Raw genomic sequence first — 19,559 nt, forward strand, 5'->3', positions numbered from 1 at the left:
ATGAGTTTCCCCAAAGAAAAAAAACGTGTGAATTATGATTTGACTTACACAAATAACAATGCATGAAATATTTAAAATACTACAATGTGTAAGAAAGTCTATCTTGTATCAACGAGTTTACGTTTTAGGGTCATGAATTGGGGATTGAGATCCTCTTTGGATCTCACGTTTCGAGCTCACGCATCGAGTAATCTGGATTGTTCAATTTAAACTAGACAGTATCCACTAATCGATTTAATTGGCTTATCTCACACATATTCTTTCTCTCCAACGATAATATATCGAACAGCCCAAATTACTTGATCCACACATTCTACAGTGGAAAATTCGAAAAGGATCTCAATCCATAAATTGGGATAAAGAAAAGATAAACATACATCCCAAGATAACAAAAGAAGGATTCTTCTTTTTAATCATTTCGAAAGTCGGAACTAAAATGGATTCGTATCTGTACCCTTGGAGATAGAAATCGCCAGTCATGTTCTTGATGTTGATTATACAATTTGAGTAGTATTGTTAATTATAAGGTTTTGGATAATTATCCTTGGATTATCATATTTACCTATTCCATGCTTTAATTATAATCATATAAAACACATGAGAATATATTAATATATGTGGTGGGTGAAGATCTTGATCTAGATTTATCCCAAATATAATTAACATTGTAAAAAAAGAAGATCAATCAATTTGATTATGTTTTCTGATATTATTTAGCAATGACACATTTTATGTATAGCTGATGTAGGGATATCCTTATTATAACTCGAATAATTATAAACTGGGTTTTTTAACCAAAATGATCTTTGAGATTTGTATAACTCCTCATTTTGGTCTTTGAGATTTGAAATCGATAGATTTGATCTCTAAATTTGTCCATAATCAATCATTTTGGTCATTCCATGGAAAATCTCCTTAAAATAAGGATAAAATGATAAAAATACCCTCAATTTTGGTCAAATCATTTTGGCTTATTGTTTATTAAATTAAGGGTAGTTTTTCATTTTGATCCTTATTTAACATAATTTTTCACCTAAGGACCAAAATGATTGATGGTGGACAATCTTAAGGACCATTTCAATTGATTTCAAATCTCAGAGACCAAGGTGATGAGTTATGCAAATCTCAATGATCATTTTAGCTAGAAAGCCTTATACAGTTAAGTTTTAAAAGATTTTGTTTAACTTAGCTTAGGACTTGTCTCTCTTGTTCATGGGTATTGCAATGTGTCATACAAAAAGCGCTTTTCGTTTGGTTAACTTAGTAATTTGATACGATATTAATCACGTGTTTTGGCTCACTTCAGAATTTAAATCTACTATCCAAACGGTATTTCATTAATTGATAAAAGGGCATTACAAATACATATCATGAAGAACTTGGCCCAAAAAGGGTCCTTGCAAACTAGATCTAAAAATATTACAATAAGGCATCACTTATCGCAAAGCATTGAGTAGACTTGAAGCACTTGTCCGAGCTCATCGGGAACCGTACGATTACACAAATTAATAAAATTGTTAAACTTCGCGTTACATGGAGATCATGTGAGAACAAAATCTCAAACTATAAATTAGGATAGGGAGTATGATGTCCATGGGTCGATCGCGTCACCTAATCACCGTCACAATCACAAAACTACGTAATTTTGGTAGAAAATATTTTTGAAGGAAAACATAAAAATTAAATGGTTGGACCGTTAAAATACATTATGAAATGGAACCCAAAAAAACACGTCAAAATATGTGTCACTTGATCCTAAAGCACACACATATATTATATTTCATCATATGGTTTGGCGATATAGAATAAGTTTATAAAAATCAACTAAAGCTCCTGTTGGAACATTTGTATCTATATGCATTAGGATTCCGATTCATCAATCACTCGGTTCGAAGAATAAAAATGAGTTACAATAATCAGTTTGAATGTCAAGATCAAACGCATAAGCTCATCACAGAATCTCACCGATTTGCCTAAAACAGCTTTATGGATCTGATGAAACATTAATAATGCATGTGCGGTGCTTATAATTATATAATATATAATTCAATTAGCAGGATCAAAATTGAACTTGGATTGTATCATAAATTTTGATATCAATCTTATGCGGGAAAAGTTGGTAAGATTCAAAGAATCCACCAACTGCTTATATGTGTGGATATGATCATCTTTACTTCAACTATTAAAAAAATTCATGTGTTCCCTACCAAAAAGAAAGAGAAACGTACGTATGACCAAGTCCAAGATAATATCATTAACGTGCATGATACCTGTCGAAGGAATTGATTTTTAATAATGCAAATCACGGGGCGTTAGGCCGTTGGTGGCGGTAGGCGGCAGGCGGTAGCCCACCTTATCCATTGCACATGAGCATTTGGAAACATTAACTTCTGCAGGGTCTTCTAAACTCCTTCTTTATGGAGGTTCATCCATAAAACAAAATGACAATATGGGAGAATAGCCTAATTATTTATAAGTGCATGTAAGGTCTCTTCTCCTATATATGTGAGATTCATTTTCAACACGCCCTATCATGTATGGCAAAATTTTCAAGCCTAACACGTAAACAGCACAAATCGAAGAACATGAAACACGTGTGCCGCTGGACTTCACACATGGAATAACCTACTATGATACCATAAATTGCAAATAAATTGCAATTCATGTTGATATTACTTAAAATATAATAGATACAAATTGCAACATAAAGTTGGTTCCACTAAAGTTTTAAAGGCAGTTCAATAAGTCATTACTATTCATGCTAATATTATTTATAAAGTAATTGCATGCTGAATTAATGTGTGAAGTTTTATGAAAAATGGTTTGATGCAACTAGTAGTAAAACATTTCATTATAAGGAGATTTAATTTCGTGAAGTTTTCGATGTTGGACGTATAAAAATACATAAGCAATTAACTAATTATCTAGAATAATTAAAAATATGAAAAATATTAAATTACATTTATCGAGAGCTATGCCATCAGCACCTGCTTCACTTTGGGGAAGATATTTTTCCTTCTATTCAAAATCATGGGGCACCTATCCCGGATGAGGCTCCCATCGAGTGCTTCAATATTGCATGAACTTAGAATTGCACACACATATGTTCTGAGTTGTATTCAACCCTCATTCTTCAGTCATCCCTTATGACGCTTGTGTCATCACTGATGCAGTGGCTATTGTGCGATCTAGGCATTTATTGAAAAAATTGCAAACAATTTCTAAAAAAGTCCAACTTTTCTAAATATTTTTAATATTTCATACAAATTTATTATATTGTCTAAAAATTTTAAATATATAAAAAAATTATTATATTTCCTACTAATTTATAATAGATCTAAAAATTATAATTAATATTGTCTAAAAGTTCGTATTAGTCCGTCTCACCCTCCCCCCAAACCCATTCATTCCCACCCCACCATCCTGCCCGTACCCCCTTTTTTCAACCCCTCACATCATCTCCCCACCTCCCAAACCTTAAACCCTCACCAATGTCCCCGATTTTTTCCAACCCAAAATTTTGTAAAAATTTAAACATACAAATCACAAATGCACAATAAAAATTACGCTTTCAAAATATAAATCACAAACACACAACATAATCATCACAAATTCAGAATCACAACTTTGAAATGATTGACAACAAATGTCATACCTTTGTGAGAGCTAATGAGGGAGCTAAGTTTTTAATGAGGGAATTTTGGAGAGAGAAAGAGACAGAATGAAACAATTTAAGTTGTAAATGGAGAGCTCTTAGCCTGATAAAGAACAAAAGGCCTTTGCCCGACGAACCATTTTGTCGGCAAGGGTCTTAATTTTTTAACACATGTTTGTTTCGAGATTTGCCTAACGAAACGTTTTGTTGGGTATGGATTTCAGAAAAGAAGTTGCCAATTGAAAATTTTGGCGCAAAATTTAGTGGGAAATACAGTTTGTCGGACAAAAACCCAAGAACTTCGTCGGCCAAACCCAAAATTTGGTGTGGAATTCAAATGTTTCGGTAAAAAAAAAATTGGGGAAAAATGTAAGCCTTGCCCGACGAAAATTGTATGTTGCCCGACGAACTTTGTCTACTTGCCCTACAAAATACATGATTTTTGTCTAGCAAAGCTTGAAAATTAAAAAATCTCCTAACTTAGAAAAAAAATTCGCAACCCTTAAACGATCATCGAGTTTCATGTCAACTATATTCAATGTGGGTTTTAACCCTCAATTAGCATCTTTGGAAAAAAATCACCCAAATCAATGGTGATATAGTTGTTAATCATGATGCTAAGTTTGTAATCATCCAACCTTTTGTCTCGATCCCTACTATGCAGTCTCATACTATATTCCAACAAGTTTAATGGTTGGATCATGAAAATTATTTTCGTAGAGTGCGTATCCCCACAATGCAATTTACTCAACCAACACTTAAGAGTTTTTCTATAGTTCTATTAAGTGTAATGTATATTTTTTGGTAATCAGTATTGTAAATATTTTTAATTCATGATCGCATCCATTCATGATATATTGATTTTTCACTTCTCATTGTAGAAGGATTTCGTTCTGTTACCCTAATCTCCGAATGTTTATTTTTGGTAATTTTTGACATATACAATCTCGTATTACATACCAACTATATTGAAGGTTGGATTGTGGAAACTAATTTCCCCGACTGCAAAAAGCCTCAACAGAATTGAATATGTAAAATTTGCCAAAACACTTACCCAATGGATTCTGGACAGTTTGCCTTACGAATATGTACCCTAAACCTAAACCCTTAAGACTTAACCGACGGAATTGTTTAAGATTCCGTCAAGCAAGACTCCTTTACCCGACGAATCTTTTGGATCCCGTCGGGCAAGGCTTCAATTATTTTTTATAACAATAAGATAAATCGGCATGTGAACTTAGATAAAATTAATAGAATATTTTGTTTAGTACATAATAATATTACATCAGTGAACTCTCAATCATTGTTGGTATACTCATTTGCTTCCTTATTATCTTTTTCAATATCGCTTTCATTGCTTGAGTCATCACTTCGATATATCTTCAAACAAGGAAGAAAAGAAGAGAAAGAAGAAGGCACAGACCTATTTGGTGATATGGGTCTGCCCGACGAACCATTTCATCAGGCAACTACAAGAAAAACATCGAGCAAAGGTTTTGTCGATGGTTTTTTCTTTTTTTTTTTTACACGTTATTGTGGGTTTTTGCCCAACGACAAGAACACTTGGGCTGACGAACTGGCCGTCGAGCAAAGTTAATCTAGCCAACAAATATGCGCCATTTTCTCCCTCTTGGCGCCAAAACGTTGATCGACGAATTTCACCTTGCTCTACGACTCTCTTCCGTTGTGCAAATGTTTTGAGCAAATTTTAAATGGTGACCAGCTTTACCCTAACAATTAAAAAATTCATTGGGTAAAGTCCCTTGACCTGCCGAAATTTTGTTTGTCAGACAAGATTTTGTAGCCAAGCCCTAATTTCTGGTAGCGATATATCGGTTTTTTTATTTTATTTCTATAATGAGTCAATAACTGTGGTATAAAATGATCACAAAATTTTGTAGTAGTATTGTATAGAAGAATGGCTCTCGTTGCATTATTGATAGCAGCTGAGAGGTTTTCCTTTCAATCAATGGAGCTACAAGACTGTTTACAAATGGAACCAAGTTAACCAACTATTAACATATTTTAAGCTTCAAGATTCTACAACCAAAATTGTTATATACCATATTGTTACTATTACTCAAATCGGTAGACATATGGGTCACCAAATTATAATATATATTATATCGTTTAGGATTTTGGGACACGGTTTTGACACGTATTTGACATCCATTTTTTAGGTCTTACTTTGTAATATATTTCAGCAATCCAAACCGTTTATAGTTTAGTACATCATTTATAGATCTTTGCAAAAAAGTACACAAATCCAAACTCATTAAGACATTCATTTTTAATGAAGAAAATAAACGAATACAGTTTTACAAAGAAACACTAAATTTAATCTAACAGTCATATGGTTTCGAGTTTGATGATTTTTGGTAGATATAATCTTTGAGGTAAGACAAAAGATAGATGGTTGGATCGCTGAAATACATTACAGAATAAAATCTATTTTAAAATCTATAAAATATGTGTAACAATGTGTGTCAAAAGCATAAATCCTACATATAAATAGTAATAGTACAGTACAAGTCTGTACTCCACAGTTACATTCTGCAGGCCAAGGTACAGGTATAGAAGAAAAACTTGTACTGCATACAACATTTATATACAAAGGCACACTGGACTATTGTTTACATAGATGGAAATACATTGGTAGGCTAGGATACTATAGCTAGCCCCTGCATACACTTATATAGTTCATGCATGTTCCTTGTACCATTATACTATATATCTAGTACCTAATGATATTTTGCCTAATTTACATTAAGATAAAGTGACCCAGTGACGGAGAACCATGACAATTTGAAGCACAAATTAACCCCTTTTCCTTTTGACCTATTAAACCACATACACACCAATTTTCTGACTTCTTCTCATGAATCTAACCATATGGCTATGGGTTAATCTAATAAGTTAGCATTTCTTCTACTCCCAAGTGCCAACCACTTCTAACGTTCCCCAGCAGCTGAAAGGCAAACTAGACCTATACGTATTTATGCATTCATGAAACCATGCACCAAAATGTTTACGAAAAATTAGTATTCGGTCCCTAGTTACTAATGTTCATTGACTGAAACCTTATTAGTTTTCAGATTTTGATCAAAGTTTCTAACATTAATGTAATAATAAATTTACACGTCAGTTACATAATTTTTTAAAATAAAATAATTGATTTAGAATTTTAATATTGACACATTTATTAAACTCCTAACTAATTTTCAATTCAAAACATTTTCAAAATAAATTAAAAAAATTAGAATAAGTTTGTACCCATTAGCTTTTTAAAAAATGTTTTCAATTTTTTAATTTTTTAATCTTAAAATTTACTCATTCTTAAATATATATACCAATTTGTTATATGTAAAATGTACTCTTATATATATATATATATATATATATATATATATATATATATATAATCTATTCAATTTTTTTTCTAATCCATTTTTAAACGTATATGGGTAAGTTCTTTTTTCTTTGATTTGAGAATGTATCCATGTTAAGTTTAATTGAAGAAATTTACTAATGTTATTAAACCTAATACCTTTTGTGATTTTGAAGAATGTAGCCGTGTTTTGGTACAATAATTTTTTGGTTAATTTTGATGAATGTACCCATGTTTATATACACACACAATAGTATATTTGTATTTTAATATTTTAAATTCCACAAATTATGATTTTTTTATTTAAAATCTCATTAATATAAACAGCTATAAATTTTAATTTTTAATTTAAAAAATTAGTAAAATAGAAATAAATTATCACATTAATTTCAGGAACTTCAATAAAAAATTGAAAACCAACAAGGTTTTAATAAAAAATATTCATAACTAGAGACCGTATCCAAAGCCTCTCAAATGTTTATTTGCTCACAAGCCTTCCCTTTCTTTAATCCGAACCGGCAGGCCGCCGCTCACGGTGGCAGTGAAGCCGGGTACAAACTGCGGTCTCCGTTCAGGATCCAGAACCTGAATATCAAACTTCCTAACAAGTGCGACCGCGACACATTTCATTTCCATCACCGCTAATTCCTTCCCCAAACAAACCCTCTCCCCGCCCTGAAAAATTGGATACTTGTATGGACTCTCGGGAGAAAAAGCCCCCTTCTTCATCCACCTATCGGGCTTGAAATCGAGACAATCCGAACCCCAAATGCTCTCCATCCGGCCCATTGCGTACTGATGGTACGTAACTCTAGTCCCGCTCCGGACAAAAGTACCATCGGGTAATACATCATCCTCCTGACAAAACTTGGAATCGAATTGTACTGGCGGGTACAACCTCATTGTCTCATAAAGCACCGCATGCAAGTAGTGTAATTCCCGCATTTGATCAAAGCTCGCAGTCGCAAGCCCCTCTCTGGTCGGACCCATAACGTGATCCAATTCCTCCCTGATCTCCCGCTTAACTTCCGGGTGCTTTGCCAATAAATAAAACAAGCTGGTCAACCCGGAAGAGATGGTGTCACGGCCCGCCAACAAAAAGCTCACGACAATGTCTCTGAGGTACTGATCGTCGTCAATGTTGGCCATGAATCGAGAGAGAAGGTCCTTCTGCGTTAAAAAAGTACCCATTTCACGACGCTGTTCGATCATGCTCTTGGCCAAGTTGTCCACCATTTTAACGGCCTCCTTCAGCTGCCTCTCCGACCCCAGGTTGAAAAATCTTTTTATCTTCCACACGATCGGTGAAGACGTTATTGCCCGCTCCGCGGAGAGCTTTGACGCCAAATCAAAGGCGACCGCGAAGTCGGATATCGGAAGGGACAGCTGGAGACATTCTGGGTCCAATCCGAAAGAGAATTTGCAGATGTTGTCGAAAGAAAACCGTCGAAACAGGTCCTGCAAGTCAAAGACGCCGTTTTCACCTTCACTACCGGCAACCGAGGCAAATAGCGGAATTAGTCTGGATTGGATTTCAGTACTCACGATCTCGTGCGCGTAGGAGCGGACGGAGACGCTGCCTAGCTCCAAACTCGCCATCTTACGCTGGAACCGCCACGCATCACCGTCGACGTTGAAGATTCCGCGGCCCAAAAGATCGCCAAGGATGGTGGTGAATAGCTTGCCTTTTGGGTAGTTATGGAAGTTGGTTTTGATTATGTGCTCGACGTTTTCTGGATTGGCGGTGATGATGTTGCCGAGGACGTGTACGTGGATGGTTCCGGTGGGCGACTTTCTGAGAAGGTGAGTGTACCAGTCGCAGAGATTGTCGAAGCTTCCTAACCAGCTCGAGGTCAGAAAGCTTCGACAGACGTGGCAGTTGCACCACGGCCGAAGCCTAATGATGAATATCAGCAACGAAAACAACGAAAACAGGGATGTGAAGGAGAAGAAGACGAGGGAGAAGGTACTGCACATGGACTCCAAAGTAGTCATATTTTGAGAGAGAGAGAGAGAGAGAGGAAATGAATAAGGAAGGAAGCTAAGGAGGGGGTGTTCATATATTGAAATATTTGATTGGGCAGGGCAGATTTAAGAAGCACGGAGAGAGGTGGATTGATTAAATATTGGGGTATGTGTTTTGACAAAATGACAGGCGCGCACAAGAGGGAAAAACGGCATGAGAAACGCGTGCGCAAATTAAACAACTGGGGCTCGAGACTTGGACGTGGTCATGGTCACTAGTTTAATAGCCCACGTGGTTGTAAATTTCTTATTCGTTTCTCGGCAGTGCATGCGTTACAACATATAGGGCTTCACAGAGCGCTGTCTTTGGGTCGACGTGATGTCGGCTTTTGTGGCTGATGGCGACATTATGACTAAAACCTTGCCACGAGGTTTACGCGGTAGTTGGTGGGTTTTATAGATTATATATATTCTTTAGGTAAATTACACAAAACTACTTTAATTATAGGTCGAATCATAATCTAATATCTCATGTTTTAAAAATTATAATATCATATCTTATCTTACGAATTTTTTATAATGTCATACTTCCGTCAAATTTTTTATCAAATTTTCTGTTAAATGCTGATGTTGCTTGATGCAGAGCCCACTCCCTAATCCAATTGGATTAAAAAATTAATTAAATATTAAAAAATAAAAGATACAATTATTTAAATATTTTTATTTAAAAAATGTGGGACCCACCCCTACAAACCCTCACCTTCTTCCTATCCCACCCGTCTCCCCTCACCCTTCCTCCCTTCACTCCAAAACCAGAACCCATCTCCACCTCCCTCCCAATGACGCTCCTTCTCTTCTCTAGCAACCTTAGAACATGTGTTGCTCCACCGCGACATGGGCATTTTTATAGGCATCTCAATTCCCAAAGTTCTCTGCTTTCAAAAGGATAGCTTTGAAATTGGTTTTTGATTTTGAAAAAAAAAAAATTGGTTTTTGGTTAAATGGGGTTTACCATTGATTGCAATAATATGCATTTCAATTTGGGGAATTTCAAATGTGGATTTTTGCCCAGATTTTCTTGAACGGAATCAGTTTTTCAGGTTTGAAATCCCAACTCGAATTCTACCTCTTCTTGCCATTGTCGAATTTTATATTCTTCCTCTGCCTGTCCTCACCTGCCACAAGCCTCGAGAAGGTCCTTGAAATACCCAAATCCTACAAACGGTTTCAGATTGTAGGCGAGGGTTTTTGGGGTGGTGCTCACGAAGGTCCTTGACGGAATTGACATGTGCGGCTGCTTGCTTGAGAAGAAGGAGGTGCCCCTTTTTAATATTTTAACTTGGGAAGGTTGATGATAACTTGGTGGCGGAGATGGAGGAGGAGAGGATGGCGGTGAGGGACTGGTTTTGGTTTAAATAATTTTTTTTTAAATTTTTTAGTATTTAATTAAAAATTTAACCCAGTTGGATTAGGGAGTGGGCTCCGTCTCAAGCCACGTCAGCATTTAACAGAGAAATTGACAGAAAAATTGACAGAGGTATGAGATTGTAACAAATTCGTAACATGAGGTATGACATTGTAATTTTTAAAACATGAGATATGAGATTATGAAGTCAGAGATTATATTTTTGTTCTATATTTTAATGTCGAGTAAATTACATTTTATCTCTTCAGGTTTGAATGCAATTGCAACTTTAGACAACATCTTTAAAATATTTCAATCTCATACACAAACTTATACTTAATTGCAATTCATACATATGTTAGCCAAACTATCAATTTGACTGTTTAGTGATGGTGTGGGAACTCCGGGTCCCATTGTATGGCAATCAATATGCCACATAGGGAAAAGGATCATCTCCGGATCCCTTCCTTCTAATCCACCAAGTCCGGGGATCCGGGCCGTTGAAATTTGATCCAACGACTAAAGTTATTATAACTTTTAAAGTGGGCCCCTGTTTATAGCTGTTGGATCAAATTTCAAAGGCCTGGATCCTCAGACTTGGTGGATTAAGAGGAAGGGATCCGAAGAGGATCCCTTTCCGCCACATAGGACAAACAAAATGTTAATCCAAGAATGGTGGCCCCACCCCTTACACTATGCTTATCTTCAGCCATTCTCCTTCGTCAACCCCTCTCCCCAACCCCAACCCCAACACCAGCCGCAACCAAACCATCATCTTCTCCTTGTTGTCGCGAAGTCGTCATCAACCCACCCAGCCCTCTTGGTTGACTCACAAGAAAATGGAGTCTGACTCGTCCACGACCTGATGGCTTACGCGGAAGACGACAATGTTCAAGGAGACACACAATTTCCTAATTCATCTCCGCCGTCCGTTGCCAACTACAATGACGAAGAACATGACCGAATGTGAAGCCAAATAATAGCAAGGAGAAGAGCAAGAAAAAGTCGAAGAAGGCTAAGGTGAGGAGAAAACTGAGCAGGACACAAAGATCCAAACGCTACATTTTAGATCCTCTTTTCTTCTTAAAAATTTATCCAAATAGCAAAATTTGATAAACTTACTGTGTTTTTTGCTACTTTATGTATCTGCCTACTTGCAATAAATATTAAAATTAAAAAAAAAACTAAAATAGATTATGAATTTAAGGAAGGGGAAGAAAAAAAGAAGGGGAATTAGAGCAGACCTTGGCAGAGATGGTGGGGGAGTGAGATACAAACAAGCCAATCTGGGGTTCAGCAATTAACTTGGGGTGTTCTTGCAAGGGGGATTTGGGTGCTGCTAATAAGTAATAGGCTGAGACTTGTTTCAAGATCAAGGATACGTAAGTACAAACCTTTTTTTGAATTTAATTCATTATTTTCTTTGTTTTTTGGTGTTCCTGATTGAAATTATGAACACCCATTTACTGTTTTTGAATGTTTGCTATGCTTGAGTGTTTAATGTTTGTCCGAATTGCCCGTAAAGGAACAGTTGGCTTTTTTTGTGGTGAAATTGAATGTATTGGAGATCAAAAACAACATATGAGCTCAAAAAGTTTAGGATTATGATTTGTTCGTTTTTGCATTGAAGTGCATGCACATGGATGTAATTGGTTTATGGAGTCATTCTCAGCTTGGATTCTGTTTTCCTATGAGACGATCAAGAGGGCTGGGTGGCTTGGTGATGGCTCAACAGTAGGGAAGGAGATGAAGGTGTGATAGGGGGTGGCATTGAAAGAGGAGAAGGTTGAAGATGAGTATAGGGGTAGGGGTGGGGCCCATTATTATGAGATTAACATTTATTTTGAAATTTATTTTGTATTTTGTACGTGGCATATTATTGACTACCATATCAACAAAAGGGTGGGACCCATGGTTACTACAACATCACTTAATGATCAAATTGATGGTTTGACTAACAGATGTATGAAATTGCAATTAAATATAAGTTTTTGTATGAGATTGAAATGTTTTAAAGATGTTATATGAGGTAACAATTGCACCTAAACATGAGGGGATAAAATGTGATTTACCCTTTAATGTAATATTGATGTGGTAAGTTAAATATACATATTGTTGGAATCAAATTTGTGCACTACCGTGAGTGACTGAGATGCTTGAATCCGTTTATCTATAAAAGAGTAAACAACCATGAGTAAGCTTAGGACCCAGGGGGTGTGCCAGTCAAAGGCTTTGACGGTCAAGTTAGTAAGCAATATTAAGACTCAAGTAGTGGGCAAAAGAATAAGTGTGCAGAGATTGTGTTACTAGAGATGAGCTCTAGAAATGTGTACACCAACCAAGGAAATAACCTCTTAGGCTAGTAGAATCTATTAAACCAAGAGAATCCATGAGGATATCTAGGAAGTAGATAGTGCATCCTCTAAGGAGTGTGATTACTTATGATGCACGCCAATCCTTAGATTGTAAGGACTCTAAGATTATAGCAGACCTGTTAATTCCTTGCAGGATTAGGTTCCCGAATCTTATGGAATAAGAATGGTCTATCTCAACAAAGTTGACGGACTTCACCCACTGATTCCAAATTTGTTTAGTCAGCTTCACTATGAAGGCTATTGAGTCCATGAGTGAACCTTGGAGGTAGGCATACTTCGATCGTCTTGCTTTAACCGTAGAAAATCATGGTTCCATAATTGCCTTTAACTAGGTATCAGAAATGATTTGTTCCCCTTGAGGATATGTAGTTACATAGAGACCATGCCTTACGGAGTAAGTCATAATACGTACCCTTTTTTTCTTTTAGACGTGTGGCATCTTAACTTTGTTTCTTGTGAATCTTATGACGTTGTGGATTCATTTGTGTGATCTCGAAGAGAGACAACAATGATGAAAGCCGTCATGTTACTTGTACACATTATACAAGGAGCAACTCTTTATATCACCGAGCAATCTTCATTCTTCAAACATGTGAATCTCTAGGTCAAAACTTTTTGGGTTTTATGGTTAGATCTCCTGGTACCTTGCCCTTAAATAACTCCATTGTAGCTACATTTTTCAAAACATCCTTATTCTATCATTTGTGCCATGGAACCTCCTCGTTTGAATCATGCCTTACCTTCTAAACTCAGTTTTCTCCCTGAGCCTTCGATGATTAGGATTTCAACTAAGAAACCCACATTAACAATAACTGTTTTTTTTTTCTTTTCAAGCAAATTTAGATAAGACAAAGATAAATAATAATCGTATAATAGCCATCCTTGCTTCATGCAACATGTTCTATAACATTTATCCTTTGCCCCCCATATGCGACATTCTCATCGCAATCTTTGCATACAGGTTCAACTTCAAGAAGGCGTTGAGATTCTTGAGATGGTTCTTCTTCATTGGAAGCTTCTTTGCCTTTTCTCACGAGAGTCTTCTAGCGATCACTAAATCTCATCAAATTTGCTTCATAGTCTTCATGATAAAGTTTGCATGCAAGGGTTAATGGGTTGTCTCCCCCCAAATACTTATACTTTTTTTGCCCTGTTCATGGGACTTTAATAATAAACATGTATTTTATGTATTATAAAAAAATGATGGAGTTATTATTCAAATAGCCAATCATTCTAATGCATATCCAAAAGGAGTTTTGGAAGATGTTTTGGTGAAGGTTAATCATTTAATCTTTCCGGCTGATTTCTATGTGCTTAATATGGAAGATTCGGCCTACTCCACACTTTTGCCGATCTTACTTGGGAGACCTTTCATGAAAACAGCCCGCACCGAGATAAATGTGTTCAAGGGGACGTTAACAATGGAATTTGATGGTGAGATTATTGATTTTAACATTTCTGAAGCTATAAAATATCCTATTGATGATCATTCTTGTTTTTCTATTGATATAATCGATTCATTGGCATAGGAATATCTTGAAGAACTCAATGAGGATGCCCTTGAAACAACCATTACAAGAAGAATAGGACTCAAAGGACAAGGGACAACAAGCAAGCACACTCACGGCAAGAATGAGAATTCCCTTGCCGTGCCCAATTGTGAAGAAGTAAAGATGATGGCTGCCCTTGAATCATTGCGACAACATGTTAGTAAGTCTCTAATCCCAATTCCAATTCCTGTTTCTACTAATAAGTTGTTACCCTCAGTGATTCAGGCACCCTCCCTCGAGCTTAAACCATTACCAAATCACTTGAAGTACATTTTCTTGGGAGACAAAGAGACTTTGCCGGTCATAGTCTCTTCATCATTCACGGCATTGGAGGAGGAAAAACTAGTTCGGGTATTGAAGGAGTACAAAACGGCCATTGGATGGACCTTCGCTGACATTAAGGGGATAAGTACTACAACATGCATGCATCGCATACTTCTAGAGTAGGGGGCTAAACCAACTAGAAAGGCTCAACGTCGACTCAACCCTCCAATGACGGAAGTTGTGAAGAAGGAGATTATCAAACTTCTTAATTATGGAGTGATTTATCCAATTTAGGATAGTCGTTGGGTTTCACCGGTTCAAGTTCTTCCAAAGAAATCTGGAGTCACTGTGGTGAAGAATGAAGAGAACGAGCTTGTGCCCACTTGTATCTAAACAGGTTGGAGAGTTTGCATCGATTATAGGAAGCTCAACGCCACCACAAGGAAATATTACTTCCCTTTACCGTTCATTGATCAAATGCTTGAAAGGTTAACTGGTTATTCTTTTAATTACTTTCTTGATGGTTATTCAGGATATAATCAGATTGTTATAGTTCTAGATGATCAAGAACAAAACACTTTTACTTATCCATTTGGTACTTTTGCTTATCGTTGAATGCCCTCTGGTTTATGTAATGCACCAGCCACCTTTCAAAGATGCATGGTAAGTATCTTTTCCAATTTTGTTGAGAAGATTGTTGAAGTTTTCATGGATGATTTTAGTGTTTTTGGTAATTCGTTTGATGATTGCTTAGCTAATCTCACATTAATCTTGAAACGATGCATTGAAACTAAGCTTGTTTTAAATTGGGAAAAATGTCATTTCATGGTAAAACAAGGCATAGTTTTGGGTCACATAATTTCAAAAAAGGGAATTGAGGTTGATAAATAAAAAATAGATCTTGTACGCTACTTACCTGCTCCTACTTCAGTGAGAAAGGTTTGTTCTTTTCCTGGACATGCAGGATTTTATAGATGGTTCATCAAAGATTTCTCAAAGATCTCCACACCCCTATGTCGACTTCTCCAAAAGGATGTGCCATTTGTGTTCGATGAGGCATGTGAAAAGGCCTTCAAACACCTCAAGAAGATGCTAACTTCGGCCCCCATCATAGTTCCACCAGATTGGAGTCTTCCTTTTGAAATCATGTGCGACGCCTCTGATTATGCAATAGGAGCTATTTTAGGCCAAAGAAAGAACAAGCAGCCATATGTCATCTATTATGCATCCCGGACCTTGAATGATTCTCAATTAAACTACTCCACCGCTAAAAAAGAACTTCTTGCTGTTGTGTTTGCTTTAGATAAGTTTCGTTTTTATTTACTTGGCACTAAAGTTATTATTTATTCTGACCATGCAGCATTGAAGTACTTAATCACCAAGAAAGAGGCCAAACCAAGGCTAATTCGCTGGATGCTTCTCCTCCAAGAGTTCGATATCGAAATTCGAGATAAGAAATGAAGTGAAAACGTGGTGGCTGACCACTTGAGGCTTTTAGTGCACAATGAGGAGCCACTACCTATCTTAGATACATTCCCAAATGAGCAATTACTGAGCATTGAGGTAAGTGAACCATGGTATGCTGATTTGGTGAATTATTTAGTGACTAAACGAGTTCCAAGCACCCTAAATAAGCACCAACGTGATAATCTCGAAAATGATGCATGGTTTTATGTGTGGGATGACCCACATTTGTGGAAATATTGCCCTGATCATATTCTTCGTATGTGTGTGCACGATTCTGAGTTTAATTCAATTTTAACTTTTTGTCACACATATGCATGTGGAGGTCATTTTGGCACACAAGGCATAGCCCTTAAAGTGTTAGAATGTGGATTTTATTGGCCTACTATCTTTAAGGATGCTAGAACTTTTTGTGTGACTTGTGATCATTGTCAAAGAACGGGCAATATAGGTGCAAAAGATCAAATGTCGCAAAACCCCATCTTTTCTGTTGAGATTTTTTATGTTTGGGGTATTGATTTCATGGGTCATTTTCCTTTATCTCATGGTTTTAATTATATTTTACTTGCGGTTGATTATGTATCGAAATGGATGGAAGCAACAGCCACCCATAGTAATGATTCCAAAGTGGTTGCAGATTTTGTCAAAACTAACATCTTTTGCAGATTTAGGATGCCGAGAGTGCTCATAAGTGATGGGGGTTCCCATTTTTGTAATCGAACCATTAAAGCGCTGCTCAAGAAGTATAATGTCACGCATAAGGTTTTAACACTTTATCATCCTCAAACAAGTGGGCAAACCGAGGTTTCTAATCGAGAAACCAAGCAGATTTTGGAGAAGACAGTTGGGCCAACAAGAATGGATTAGAGCTTGCGTATTGGAGCACAAAGCACATTGGGCAATCAAAACATTCAATATGGACATAGATGCGGCTAGACTTCATAGGAAGCTTCAATTAAATGAGCCTGGAGAGATTAAGAACGAGGCTTATGAGAATGCTTGTATTTACAAGGAGGAAACAAAGGCATTTCATGACAAGATGATTCGTAGCAAGACATTCTCAAAAGGGCAGAAAGTGTTACTTTTCAACTCTCGCCTTCGATTGTTTGCAGGTAAGTTACGTTCTAAATGGATTGGTCCTTTTGTTATTACCAATGGTTTTCCTTATGGTGTAGTCCAAATTCAAAGTTTAAAGACCGGACAAGAATTCAAAGTGAATGGACACCGTTTGAAGCCTTACTATGAATATTTTAAGGAGCATGTCGTGGAGGATGTACCCTTTCATGCCGTTGGCCCTAGTGAAGCTTAAAAGTAGGTATCGTCTAGTTGGAAGACGTTAAAGCAAGCGCTTCTTGGGAGGCAACCCATGCATTCAAATAAAGAAGACCTAGGAATCTCCGACTCCACAACTAGATTTGCATTCCTTAACCCTACTCTTTATTGCTTTTACTTTGCCATAATTGTCCTGTTTGTTAGTTGTGTTGTTTGTTTGTTTGCATGTGAGTCTATGTTTGAAACATCGAGGACAATGCTTGGTTTAAGTGTGTGGAGGTAAACAAAGTGTGTTTTTCATGAATTTCGTCAGATTTTATCACCTATCACTTCCAAAGTTGTTACTCACTATTTTTAAGTGTTTTTATTGTGTTTTGAAGTGTTTTAATGTTTTCTAAACTTTTAAATACGAAAATTTTGAAAAAGCTTTGAAAAACCCAAAAAGAGTTGTTTTTTATGTGTGTTTGTGTCTTAGGGTACCTTCCAACACAATGATGAGGATTTGGTTTTAAATTGCATGACTGTTAAAGAAAGTTACAAACATGGATGGAAGTTTGATTTGCTCTTTGGTTTATGCTTAGTTGTAGTTGTCGTTTATGAATTCACATGTAATCACAAAGAAAAAAATCAGTTTTTGTAACATGCTTGAAGGAAGGAACTCAAACTAATGCTACAACCCTGAGAGACTTGAGCCTAAACTTTATTTGGAGAGTTATTAATCTGTGATTTCTTGTTTTCTAAAGTCGTTGCATGATCTCATTATTTCTTTGCTTGGTTGCTACTTAGAATGCGTTTTCATCATTATAGTTCCAAATACTAGAACTCATACCTGTTTCATTCAAAGCATAAAATTGATTGCATAACAATAAGATGAAGTTGTTTAGTTAAACCAAAGCCAAAAAGCCTTACCCTTTGCATTTGTATTGTAGGTTTAACCCTTTTGAGCCTTATTTAGCCTATTTTCTTTGTTAGCCACATTATCCTTACCTAGCCTAGAATAGGACTATCAATACCCTTGTTCTTAAAGGATAGTGAAGCATGAGTTAGAGGGAATTCCTTTTGATCTACATTATGCAGAAAAACAAGTGTGGGGGAAGGTTTTCATAGGAAATTTGAAATTGAAAAAAATAATAAAATAAAATAAAATATAATATAATAAAATAAAATAAAATAAAAACGTGAAAAAGAAAGTAAAAAAAAAGAAGAAAAAGTTGAAAAGAAAAAGAAAGAAAAAAGAGTTGAGAAATAAGTGAGAATGAACTCACAAGTATTGGTTGTTGAAGAAAGGGTCCAAAAGATTGAATCTGGCCCTAATTTTGTGTGAATCTACCATGGGTGTTTAAAGTTGATTTCTACATTTAAAAGTGAATTCTAAGTGTTTATTTCATTACTTTGCTTACTATTGCTTTAAGAACCTTTGTTTATCCTTAACCTTTATTTGTTAGCCAATACCTTAGCCCCGTTACAACCCTTGGACTTCTATCTTGATTGTTATGTGTTTCAATATGTGGAGTTTGAAATTGGTATGAGCATATGGAATTCCTGGTTCCTGCTTCTAAGTACTGGCATTCCGTTCATGAGATCATATACATGTTCATATTAATAATTCCAAAAAATTCTTTCTTTGTTAGAACATATGTGAGTGTTAGTCTACATTTTTACAACAATCTTCTCACATATACTTAGTATAGGGAGTGTAGTCAGAAAATCTATGTGAAAATATAGAGTATATCCGGTGAGGAATTGATTGAATTCACTAAGGCATGTTACTACATTCAAAATGTTGTTTTAATTGATTAAATGCAAGCTATTGAGTGGTAACTGCGGTTAAGTGTTTACTCAAGAGCAAAGAGAGCTAAAATCTATGTGAGTAGTGATTTTTAACATATCATGTTGCACTGAAAATCCCTGAGGCAATTGTCGGAAGGTTTAGATTGTGTTTTGTTTGTTTTGTTTTGGGCGGGGACTAGCAAAAGCTAAGTGTATGAGAATTTGATAGGAGCATATTTATGTGACTTTGTTAGCTTATTTCCTTGCATTTAGTTAGTTAGTTTCTATTTATTACAGTGATTTAAGCTATTTTCGTGTGTTTGTAGGTTCAATTGGCTAAAGTGGCAAGAAAGTGCATTTTGGTGCATTTTGGAGTAGTTTTGGGCTTATAATGGATAGCACATGCATGGAGCAAGGTGAATGGACAAATTTGAAGTTCAAGAAAGGTTAA

General features: G+C 36.1%; 1 protein-coding gene across 1 annotated transcript; it reads right to left on the reverse strand.

Moving 5' to 3' along the window:
• Positions 1 to 7,403: 7,403 nt before the first annotated feature.
• Positions 7,404 to 9,056, reverse strand: LOC103940218 (cytochrome P450 94C1-like). The gene has a single exon (XM_009350298.3). The coding sequence runs from the start codon at positions 9,036 to 9,038 to the stop codon at positions 7,530 to 7,532; it is 1,509 nt and encodes a 502-aa protein (XP_009348573.2). The 5' UTR covers positions 9,039 to 9,056; the 3' UTR covers positions 7,404 to 7,529.
• Between the last annotated feature and the right edge of the window lie 10,503 nt (positions 9,057 to 19,559).

This window comes from the organism of the source record quoted next, unplaced genomic scaffold (genome assembly GCF_019419815.1).
Source record: "Pyrus x bretschneideri cultivar Hongxiangsu unplaced genomic scaffold, Pyrus_bretschneideri_v1 Contig29, whole genome shotgun sequence".
NCBI classification, from domain to species: Eukaryota; Viridiplantae; Streptophyta; class Magnoliopsida; order Rosales; family Rosaceae; genus Pyrus; species Pyrus x bretschneideri.

Excerpts from the sequence above, each read along its gene's own strand:
- LOC103940218 (XM_009350298.3), bottom strand. The coding sequence starts at position 9,038 with ATGACTACTTTGGAGTCCATGTGCAGTACCTTCTCCCTCGTCTTCTTC.